The following is a 12653-nucleotide window of genomic DNA, read 5'->3' as shown; positions in this document are numbered from 1 at the left end:
GGTGACGGCGTGCACATGCATATTACGCGTTTAGTCTATAAATATGCGCGTTTGAATATGTAATGTGCGCAGACGCGTAGTCTTTCTTTACAAATTCACATTGCCAAATTACTTAGCATCATACTGAAATATTTTGTTGTTTCCGCGGATCCATGTGAACTGGAATCATTTTGAGAACGTTTTATCTGTACAGAGGTAAAGAAACCAATCAGATGTTGATGAGCCCAATATGAACGGTCACCTTTCCTCCAGCCTGTCCTCGGACAGCGAAGCAGAAGAGCGTTGAAGCGTTTGAGTTTCCCTCCAGCTTATAAAGTCCAAACGCCGCCGCGTGTCCCTCGATGGGCTGAGAAACCTTCCGGTCCACAGAGAACAACTGCATGGCGCCGATGACCCGGTTCTGCTGCAGGACACACAGGCAGAGAGAGAGTTACACACCCATACAGAGGTTCACAAACCACCTGCTTTTATATATAAATGTGTATTTATTTTTTGTTTATGTATGACCCTGGACCACAAAACCAGTCACAAGGGTAATTTTTTTGGGAAATTTAGATTTATACATCACATGAAAGTTGAATAAATAAGCTTTCCATTGATGTGTGGTGTGTTATGATAGGACAATATTTGGCCGAGATACAACTATTGAAAATCTGGAATCTGAGCAAAAAAATCGAAACATTGAGAAAATCTCCTTTAAAGTTGTGCATTTATGTTCACGATTGTGCTGCATTCACTCACAAAAATACATGTTTTATATATTTACGGCAGGACATTTACTAAATATCTTCATGGAACATGATCTTTACTTAATATCCTAATGATTTTTGGCATAAAAGAAAATTTGAAAGTGTTGACAAATATAATGTATATTTTGCTATTGCCACAGATATAGGGCTGGGCGATAAATCTATTTTATCGATTAACTCGAATGTGTAGTGTACGTCGATATGTTTGAATGAAAATCAGTTTTCTCTATAATATCCGCAGACGCTCCCTCTGGGCCTCCGTAGTTCCGGACGCGCTCCGCCATAGAGCTACACAAACAACATGGCAAATGAACAAGACCGCGGCTGCACAAGCACACCCGCCAAAAACATTTACTAACTGAATCTGCAGGGCTGCATTATTTATTTTGATTTCTGTTTAGTCACCAACTCTTTTGACAATCACAATACACTTATAATTGTGATGCAAGTGTTTTTTTTGTTTTGTTTTTTTTACATCCCCACCAATCCCAATCCACCCATTTTATGTTATGTTACATTATGTTATGTTACATTTTCACTGGCAGGGCCTGCCATCTTGGCTTGTTGTTTCTGATTGCACTTTATATAATTAAATAAAGCTAAAACTTGTTGTGAACAATTTTTTTGTCATCTGCAGATTGATTTTAAATAGGGGGGAAAAAAATCAATTTAAATCGTAAATCAGATTTTTTGTGAAAAAATCAGGGATTGTTTTTTTAGGCCATATCGCCCAGCCCTACGTGACATGTGACTGGTTTTCTTGTCCAGGGTCACAAATACATATATATATATGTATATTTATTTCTATGTTAGTCAACAAATCTACACTATTCTGCCAGTCCAAAACAAACAATAAAGCCATACAAGTTTTACATGTTTGGTATCAAATAGCAAAATATTTTTTACATAAACAAATTTTGGTATTTGATACGTTCATTCAGTTATAATACTACATAATGTTGGTTCCATTTAATACATTTTACCTTGTTTGTCCAATCCACAAAGTTAAAAATTCTTGCACAATACACACACACACACACACACGCACTTACATAATACACACACACACACACACACAGACACACTCACAAAATACACATACTCACAGACACACACACACACACAGACACACTCACACACAGACAGACACACAGACACACACACACGCAGACACACTCACACTCAAACACATACACACACACACACACACACACACACACACACTCACAGACACACTCTCACAAATTACATACACACACTCTCTCACAATACACACACACACACACTCTCACAAATTACACAGACGCTGTCTCTCATAAAGCACACACACACACACACACACACCTGCGCTGATATCCCGATGAGCAGGAGCCACTTCTGCTGCTCGTCGGTTCTGTAGTTTATGATCTGACATCCAGCGAGACTGGCGTGCCGATCGAACATCTTGATTGGCTGAGAGTCTCCCTCCATGCTCCAATGATAGACGGCCGTGTCCGTAACCAGGGCGACGGTGTTAACGGAGATCCACTTCCAGAACAGGACCTCGTCCGTCATGGTGTGCGCCTTCACTTTACTCTTCATCTCCATGTTGAAGATCTGAAGCGTTCGCTCCGCTGTGGGACACACACGACACGTGACCTTTGACCTTTCACCATAAACACACCAAACACTTCATATCTGCAGTGATGAGCGTAATGTCATTCGTTCTTTCAATACTTTTACAGTACTTTAATAGAAAGTATTAAAGTATTTGATATGAGGGGGGGTTTTTTATCTGAAAAAGCCCAAAATATTATTATTTTTACTAATAACTTTTTTTTATATTTTTTTTTACTAAGAAACACAATTTGGGAATGCTTTCCCATGACATCTGCATGAGATTCATCATTAAACTACCGGTAAAAGGTTGTAATATTTTGATGAAAGATTATGATGAAGTCAAACATTTATATGGATTAACATGCAGGAATGTGCATTACAGAAGTAAATATTGATTTCAGTTTGACTTTAAAAGTGATATTCCTGAACACTGAACACTGTGCAATTACGAGTTATAAAGTCAAAATAGACAGGCCGGGAAAAAAATTCAGAATTGCCAGATATAGGGCCCTATCTTGCACCCAGCGCAATTGACTTTGAACACCGACGCATGTATCATTCCTATTTTGCACCCGCGCACAGCGGACTTTTCCCTCCACAGACGCACGTCGGTAAATTAGGGAATGAACTTGCGCTCGCGGGGGAGGTTCAGCGCAAAGAGAAGGCGTGTTCCGGCGCAAAACTTCCATGGTGCTATTTTCCAGTTTTAGAAAGCAATTGCGCCATTGATCAGGAAAAAAACAGTCTAAAGACAGTGGCGCGTTGCGCGTTAGTGATATGGTATTTTAAGGGCGCGTGCTTGGCCATAATGTTAACGCGCATCCACTTTGATTCTCTAATATAAACAGATGCAGCAGTTTTCATTTTTGCAAATCATACATTATTACAAGGAAAAATATTAACACACGAGGGAAATCATTGTTGTGTCCGTGAAGATGTGAAAAAGATCTATCTAGATAAAAAAAAAAAAAATCTAGATTAGGCTACACATTTACCCAAATTATACGCCTGTTTAACCGAACCTAATTTGGGTGGGTTTCTCCCATCATCCCCAATGTCACTTCTCTGTGTTTTACAGCCCTGACGAGAACGTCGGTTTCCTCGGCTGTGAACTGCTCCTGGCGTGCGCCGGCAAATCCGCCGTTATTATAGCAATCCGCCGTTATAATAGCAATCCGCCATGGAACAAGCGCGCCTGCTCTTAAAGGGAATGTGAGATGGCGCTCTGATTGGTTTATTTCACGTTACGCCCAAACCACACCTATGAATAATGAAGCTACTTCAGACCAACCCCTTTTACATTTGCGTCGGGCGCAAGAGTCATTTATCCCGCTGGGAAAATAGCAACAGCGCCGGGATCCGCCCACAAAGTTACTTGCGCTTTGCACTTTGACACTTGCGTTTCAGATCGTTAAAATAGGGCCCATAGACTTGCAATTGCAAAAAAAAAATCAGAATTACGAGTTTATATATAAAAATCTCAGAATATTGTGATATAAACTCTTAGTTATTGCGAGAATTTAAAGTCGCAATTCTGAGAAATAAAGTCAAAATTGCACAATTCTGACTTTTTTCCTCACAAGTTTATAATCATTCTGAGTTTATATCAGAATTGTGAGATAAAAGGTCGCAATTACCTTTTTTATTTTCTTATTCCGTGGCGTTAAACAAGCATCCATAACTACCTGATCCTAACAATTTTTAAAAAATGACTTATTTTATTTTTATATACGTTTTACAAATGAGGATGTCCATTAAAAGGAAGTTTTGTCAGGTTTAGCTTATACTTCTGGGCACAAATGTGTCCTAAAGTACGGTTTCGAAGAACACACACACACAGTGATCATGCATATTTAGTCGATGAGACACAGACGTCTACATACATATGAGAGATGTGTGTGTGTGAAGACCACAATGATTGACAGGCGACTGAAACACTCACCATCTTCAGCGAGTTCAGAGAGCAGTTTAGTGGTTAGAGTGAGAAATGACATTTTTGAGAAGCATATCAGAAAAGTACAGTGAAGCCTGTCAGATTGAGTGAGACACAAACAGCGGCACCTTTGAGCGCGATGACTTTGCTGGCCGGGTTCATGATGGCGCTGTCGGCCGTGATGGGCCGGCGGATGGGGTTGGTCGGGTCGCTCAGGTCGATGATGATCACCTGGTTCTGCTCGCCCACCTTCTCCCGGATGCAGATGAAGCGATCCGACTCCATGGTCAGGCAACTGAAGCTGATCCCGGCAGGACTCACTCCCAGAGACTGCAGCTGAGGGACACACGGACACGGTTCAGTTCGGGTCACGGTTATTTTCACAATACACATAATTTCAAAGCAGCTTTACAGAAAGTGCATGAGTCCAGTGATGAACTAACCAACTAAACCCGACGCCATAGCACAGGAGATGATGAAAAGCTAATTGTAATTATGTAAAAATCATAAAAGATGACAAAAAATAAATAAAAAAGGTGCAATTAAAAAAAATGTATATGATAAAATAATAAGTATAAATAATAAATAATAAAAAGCACTTACTGAGAACTTTAATCATTACTTTAAGATTAAATGAATACTTTTAAAATTAAACAAAACAATATGTAATAAAAAAATATATATATGATGCATAATAAAAAATTACAATAAAAAGAATGTACTAAACACTTATTAATCATAAAAATGTAAGATTAAAATGAATACTTTTGAAATACTTTATAAATAATTGAAAAACAATTGCTAAACGATGTAATCATAAAAATGTCAACTTAACATAAATAACTGAAAAGAATAATCAAAATTAAACACTTTATAAAATTAATTAAATCATAATCAAATTAAAATGAATGATTGTAAAATAGTCAATCAAAATAAAACACTTACTAAAAATGAATTAAATCATAATCCATAGTTAATATGAAAGATTTTTTAATAAAACAAACAAAATTAACAAAATGATTATATCATAACAATGTAAAATAAAATCACTTACAATACATTTTTTTTTATGTAAATCATAAAAATGTAATGAATAATTAAATCAAAATAAATAATTAAATCATAAAAATGTCAAATTAAAACTAAATAAAAATGAATCACAATAAAAATTTATAATAATATATGTATTTGTTTACCTGCATGTCATGTGACCATACACATGTCAACGTAGTGTAAAATTATTGAAATATTAACTTTTTTACCCTTTTTTTTTACATTTAGTCATTCCTGCAATAAAGCATCAAGGCCCAATACATTTAAATTATGTCATCATTTATTCACCCTCAAGTGAAGAATATGATAATTGGTAACATGGTCCCCATTGACTTCCATAGTATGGAAAAAAAAATGCTACGCAAGTCAATGGTTTGGAAACCCATATTCATAATATCTTTTGTGTTCAGGAGAAGACAGAAACTCACACAGGTTTGGAAGAACTTGAGGATGACAGAATTTAAATATGTTGGGTGAACAATCCCTTTAATCAAGAGTTTCTGTCCTAACGGTCAATAGTGGTCGAGATTAAAGACATTATCTTTGCTACTTTCCTCTCGGTGAAATCTCACAGGTCCAAACTCTCAGTACAGCAAAATATTCCACATTAAAGGGTTAGTTCAGCCGAACATGTAAACTCAGTCAGTAATCACTCTCCCTCATGTTGTTCCCCGTCAGACTTTACTTCATCTTCGGGACACAAATGAAGATATTAGTGATTAAATCTGAGAGATGTCTCACTCCTCCATAGGCTTCTGTTGTAATTGAAACTTGCCGGTCTAGAAAGTTAGTAAAGACATCGTTAAAATAGTCCGAGTGACGACAGCGGCTCAACCTTTACAAAACAAAAATAAGGACTTTATTCAACTCTTGATGTTCTTCTCTGTGGGTGTCTGAGTGAGTTCACGTAGTGTACGTCAGAACGGAGGCTCACTATTGGCCGACGCTGGTCATGTGTGTGATGCTGGCCAATAGTGAGCCTCCGTTCTGACGTACAACCCAGAAGCGCTGCGCTGCTACACTACGTGAACTCAAGTTTCAATTGAAGCTGATGGAGGAGTGAGACCGCTCTCAGATTTAATCACAAATATCTTCATTTGTGTTTTCCGAAGATGAAGGAAAGTCTGACGGGGTTGAAGCAACATGAGGGAGAGTCATTACTGACAGAGTTTTCATTTTTTTGCTGAACTAACCCTTTAAACATGTTGTGATGAGATCCAGGCGGAGGAATATCACGAGTGTTTGTATAACGCGGAGGGGTGAAGCGCCACATTCTTCAGGGTCAGAAGTCTCTCTCTGGGGTCTGAAGTGATTCACTGCTGAGAAACACAAGCGTAACGCAAACCTGCTGTCTGTCTTACTGGAAAACACACTGCTGACGCAAGGACCTGGAGATACTGTATAGCAGCATACAGCCAACACACACACACACACACACACACACACACACACACACACACACACTGAGTCAGAGAAAACAGAGCCACAATTCTTCCCTCCCTTTTCTTGTCTCAGCATTACTGACTCAAACACACACACACACACACAAGCACACACACAAGCACGCACGCACGCACGCACACACACACACACACACGCGCACACACACACTCACGCGCACACACACACACTCACAGACGCACACGCACAAACGCACGCACACACACACACACAAGCACACACGCACACACACACACACAAGCACACACGCACACACACACACACACACTCACACACGCACGCACACACAAGCACACACGCACGCACACACACACACACACACTCACACACGCGCACACACACACACAGGTGTGAGTCTGTGGTTAGTGCTCTAATTAACATCTTCTTTGTCTTCACAAAAGCTCTGTTATCTTCAGGTCTCTCTTCTGGATAGGATCCTGGGATCCTTTTTAAAGTCCTCCTGTGGTGAAAATCCAGCTTTGGTCATGTGTCTATGTGGTGTTTTTAATACACTTTAAAACAAATCATGTGTAAGTTCATAAGTCGACAGCATTGCTGAGTATTTTCTGCTTAAAACTGCAGTGAACCAAAGACAGTTTCAAAAACACGGTTTGAAATCGCTGGTGTTTCTGACGTCACACACTACCTTGTAACCAATCAGATCAACGTGTGATCGTCAACCAGTGGATCTCTGAGTGAGTGAGTGAGTGAGTGGAGGCGGGGCTCATTTGCATATTCATAGAACCGCGTATACTAAATGAGGCAAGGGTGTCGAGTTACATTCAAGATATTTTAAGGCATGACAAAAAAAATTAAAGGAAAAAAATTGTATATGTCATTTTGGTGATCAAAGAAGGGAAGAAATTAAATTAAATACAATGTTTTTGCTGCAACAACCAACACACATCATTTGTTTACGTACAGGACAAAACATACTTCCAAGTAAAGTGCACTACTGTCCGCTTGAAATATGTAAATTTCTGTCCGTTTCAAATTTATTCCAACACACCTAATCTGATGAGCATCAATAAACCAGGAGCTTTAGAAACGTTAGGCAAAAAGACTCATTTGAATAAAGCTGCATGCAATTTACAAGCTGTCTGGAGCTTCATACTTAGCAACAAAAAACAGAGAAATAATGTTAAACATACTCAAAAAAACTCACATCCAACAGCAATGAACCTCTACAGATATTGCTAATTGATTATTGCAGCCTAAAGCTAAATCCACAGACGTCTTATTCATATTCATTGATCCAGTGTGCTTGTTTTGCTAAACTTGTGACGTTACACAAACATTGAGAAGCCTATCGAACAGCAATTTCACTTTGTAAGAAGAAAATCAGCCAAATCAGGCTTTAAATCTAACATGTTCAAGTGAAGGGATAGGCTTCTGTTATTGTATAGCATTAGCTTTAAAAGCAATGCATTCATGAGATGCCCTCAATAAAGTCCCACAGGACACTCAGGATGTAGTGAGGCAGATAGATCCATATGTCCACACACACACACACACACACACACACACACACACACACACACACACACACACACACACACTAATAAGGAGTTAAACTCATTTCCTGATGGGCTCGTCTACGCTGATGCTTCTGAACCGTCTTTCGTCTCCCAGCATGCAGAGCACATTGAGATAAAGCAGACTCGCTCTCGGTCTCGGCCTCTTCCGCTTGCTGATCTGTTACTGCAAGACATTTACAGTACATTCATGCACTTGGCAAATGCTTTTATGCAAAACTAAGCATATGTGCTTCCCTGGAAAGTCATGTGAACAAGAAAGTACACCCTCTTTTGAATTCTATGGTTTTACATTTCTGGACATAATAAAAAATCATCTGGTTCTTTGCAGGTCTTAAAATTATGTTAATACAACCTTAGATGAAAAACAACACATGACATATTACACATTATTTGTTTGAAGAAGCCATGTGTGACAAAAAACTAAGTACACCCTTAAAGGTTGTGTAGGTAAGAATTGTCTAAAGAACTTTTTTTCAAATTGGCTTAAACTGTCTTTATATACCAATACATAATTAAAATGTAAGTACTTTGAAAAAAAAAGAGTATAAAAATTGAGTGACTCTAGTGTATTTAATCTTCAAAAAACACAGCTCATTAATTCCTACCGGGACGAAACAAGTGATTGGCTTGCGCGACTGTCACTCTCCGTCGCCATGACTACCGCTGCTATTACTGGCTCTGCCCACGCGCAGTCGCGCACCCGTTTTTAAGTGGGAGTGAATGGAATTAATGAGCTGTGTTTATTGAAGATTAAATACACTAGAGTCACTCAGTTTTTTATACTCTCTATTTCAGAGTACTTGCATTTTAATTATGTATTGGTATATAAAGACAGTTTAAACAAATTTGAATAAAAGTTTTTTTAGACAATTCTGACCTACCCTACCTTTAATGCTTCCATAGGAATTACAGTCCCTAGTCAATAATTGTATCCCTTAAAACTCATCTTTGTTCTCCAAAAGTACATATTAAAACATTGAAAATGTAAAAAAAAAAAAAAATCTTGAAAAAAAATTCTTCATGCCTTAAAAAATTCTTCATGCCTACTCGACAGGTAAAGTTTGGAGAAATCCATTTTAAATTACTGCTAGTAAAAGTTAATGTAAGCTATGATTAGCGATGCTAGCCCTGGCACAAGTCACGCACCGCGCAGACACGGTAAACATCTCAATTTGTCTAAAGTAGCCTTATGACAAAATGGTAAAAGGTATCACGCTGAAATGTTATAAAACCTTGTGTGTTCATTTTTGATAATTCCAATGTGTGACAGTGGAAAAAGTGCAAATCTTGCACATTTTGAAAGTAGGCTTGTATGAGCCGTGCCGACAGCAACTTGTAAACAGAGCGTGCACGAGGAGACCTAGGCTCGTGCACGCTCTCTCGTGCACACGTTTAATAGGCGTTCCCTCTCGGGAGCAGGTAGTGTTGCGCATGTGCATTTTTTCACAAAGTGGAGAGGGCGGTTCTTTTCTGAAATTCGGGAAAATCTTCCACAATACCTTTAAAATATCTTGAATGTAACTCGACACCCTTGCCTCATTTAGCATACGCAGTTCTATGAATATGCAAATGAGCCCCGCCCCTACGTAAACAAATGATGTGTGTTGGTTGTTGCAGCAAAAACATTGTATTTTATTTCATTTCTTCCCTTAAAACTCATCTTTGATCACCAAAATGACACATTAAATTTTTTTCCTTGAATTTTTTTTGTCATGCCTTAAAATATCTTGAATGTAACTCGACACCCTTGCCTCATTTAGTATGCGCGGTTCTATGAATATGCAAATGAGCCCCGCCTCCACTCACTCACTCACTCAGAGATCCACTGGTTGACGATCACACGTTGATCTGATTGGTTACAAGGTAGTGTGTGACGTCAGAAACACCAGCGATTTCAAACCGTGTTTTTGAGACTGTCTTTGGTTCACTGCAGTTTTATGCAGAAAATACTCAGCAATGCTGTCGACTTATGAATTTACACATGGTTTGTCTTAAAGCAGATTAAAAACACCACATAGACATATAAACAACATTAAAAGCTGGATTTTCACCACAGAAGGACTTTAAGAGAGCTGTGAATAAACAAAAGTGGGCGTCCCAGCAAATTCACCCCAAGGTCAGACCGTGCAAAGTTAAATGTTAAAGTTCATGACAGTACAATTAGAAAAAGTCTGAACAAGTATGGTTGCCATGAGAAAGACTTTTCAGGTTTAGGTTTGCAAAGTTGCATCTGAACAAACCGCAAGACTTCTGGAACAATGTCCTTTGGACAGACGAGACCAAAGTGGAGATGTTTGACCATAAAGCAGAGAAAACCAAACGCAGCAGATCAGCACACACACCAGCTGTCCATCACACTGATGGAGGAGTGAGGATTTCTGCCACATGACCTTGACATCTTCAGTCATTGAGTCGACCATGAACTCCAGTCAAGAGTCCAAGAATCCACTGATAATAAAGACAGGAAAGTCTATTCCATTCATTTTCTGCTCAAAACACAATCAAGCAAGTAAATAAAGATATTTACATCAATGCTAGACTTTAGTTTGAGTGTGTTTGTGTCATAAAACTAGTCCTTTGTGTCAGTTTGTGCTGGTGATAAACATGTTTCCTCTTCCTGAGCATAACTTCATTAGCAGAATCTCTATTGGGTTACAGCTTTACATCAGCGCCAGCGGCCAATCAGAAGACAGAGCAAAATGACACTGCAAAAAGAAAAAGCTAGAACATGAGCAGGACAAGATATAGTAGGGAAAAGCCCATTTAAATAAAACAGGGGGTTTGAGCACAATTTAAATCATATTGATTGTAAGATGAATAAGCTGAGATTTGAAAGACTAGTGAAGCTTGTTGTATTTATATCGGTCTGTTGTTTTTCAATGTAACATTATTTATAAGACATGAGCTGAATGAACTGTGTCTATTTATAAAAGAACACACACACACACACACACAAACACATATATTCCCATTCAGGATCAAACGGTAACAATACAATCCAGCACTGAATGAACTCAAACACACACATTCAAGACATAAAGCCGAACTGCTAGAGGCCTAAAGTCCTGCCGGCTGCAGATTCTTGGCATTCTTTCACCAAACTGCACCGGCTGAGCGTTCGACACCGGAATGGAGAGAGAGAGAGAGAGAGAGAGAGAGAGAGAGAGAGAGAGAGAGAGAGAGAGAGAGAGAGAGAGAGAGAGAGAGAGAGAGAGAGAGAGAGAGAGAGAGAGAGAGAGAGAGAGAGAGAGAGAAAGAGAGGGCGAGAGAGAGACTGGGACTGGATCTCAAGAGACACGCTATAAAATTCCACATATTACAACAAAATATCATCTCAAATCCCATAGAACGCAGCATCTGGATTGAATCGGCGAGAGAGTGAATTCCAGATGTGTCTGAGGGATTCCAAGGCATTCTGTGAACGGCAAAGAAAACACAGCCTGTGGAAAGGTGAGGCCGGGACGATCCGTGAGAGACGCTCACACGTCTCTGTCATGGAGAATATTTGCAAAGGCGTGTAGAACTTCATTAGGGTTTGGCAACTGTGCTGAGGCTGTACGAACACTAAAATAACTCTGTCCAATAGTTTCCAATGGATCCCATCATCACGGAATACACACATCAGTGCAGGAGACGAGAAGAACGACTGGAGGAAAGTCTTGAACTCTTAAAAATAAAGGTTCTTTATTGGCATTGATGAAGAACCTTTAACATCCATTCCACAAAAGATTCTTTATAAGATTTTTTTTTTTTAAATGTTCATCACACTAACACCGTGTCCTCTCTACACGCGACGCGAGATAAAATTAGTTTTTGTCCTAACCAGCCGCGACACGCGACAACTCTATTTTTGAAACGGTTTCTATTTTTCTGTGACGTCGCGCTGGAACAACAAACTCAAAGTGTGGCACTGATAATCTCAGGCACTGTTTATGTGCTTTATTTAATGTTAAAAGCGTGTCATGTGACTTTGAATATCATTTAGTGCTCCAGCTTTGTAGCTGTAAAAGCAACACTGGATAATTCACCTCAGATCTTGAAATTAAACACATGGAAACAAGAACGTTCAAACTGTGAACAAACAAGTGTATTATTTGACAAAGCTTGTTTTAGTAACTCAGTAGCCTATGTGTGTGAATAATGTTTAAATGGTGTAATATTTGTGAATTTGATTATGTAGAAGTAGCTACTTATCCATTTTCTTGTGAGTGCCGTCAGGATTACTCTCTGGTGCCGTGCACTCGCCGCGAGACTGTGATTTTACGGTCCTCTCCGGAGTGTGTGTGAACACCACACATGACAGCACTGTGATCTTACGGT

General features: G+C 39.0%; 1 protein-coding gene across 2 annotated transcripts in view; it reads right to left on the bottom strand.

The window, feature by feature from the left end:
- Positions 1–12653, bottom strand: part of cltcl1 (clathrin, heavy chain-like 1) — a 68728-nt gene that overhangs the window by 53861 nt on the left and 2214 nt on the right. For both annotated transcript variants that reach the window (XM_079636819.1, XM_079636820.1), the window contains exons 2-4: positions 4410–4617; positions 2094–2362; positions 242–403 (exon numbers count right to left, since the gene is read on the bottom strand). In XM_079636819.1, the coding sequence (XP_079492945.1) occupies positions 242–403; positions 2094–2362; positions 4410–4617 (639 nt within the window). The remainder of the gene's footprint in view (positions 1–241; positions 404–2093; positions 2363–4409; positions 4618–12653) is intronic.

The sequence above is a fragment of the Phoxinus phoxinus genome (genome assembly GCF_949152265.1).
Source record: "Phoxinus phoxinus genome assembly, chromosome: 15".
NCBI lineage: Eukaryota > Metazoa > Chordata > Actinopteri > Cypriniformes > Leuciscidae > Phoxinus > Phoxinus phoxinus.
This window is presented reverse-complemented; position numbering and strand designations above follow the sequence as displayed.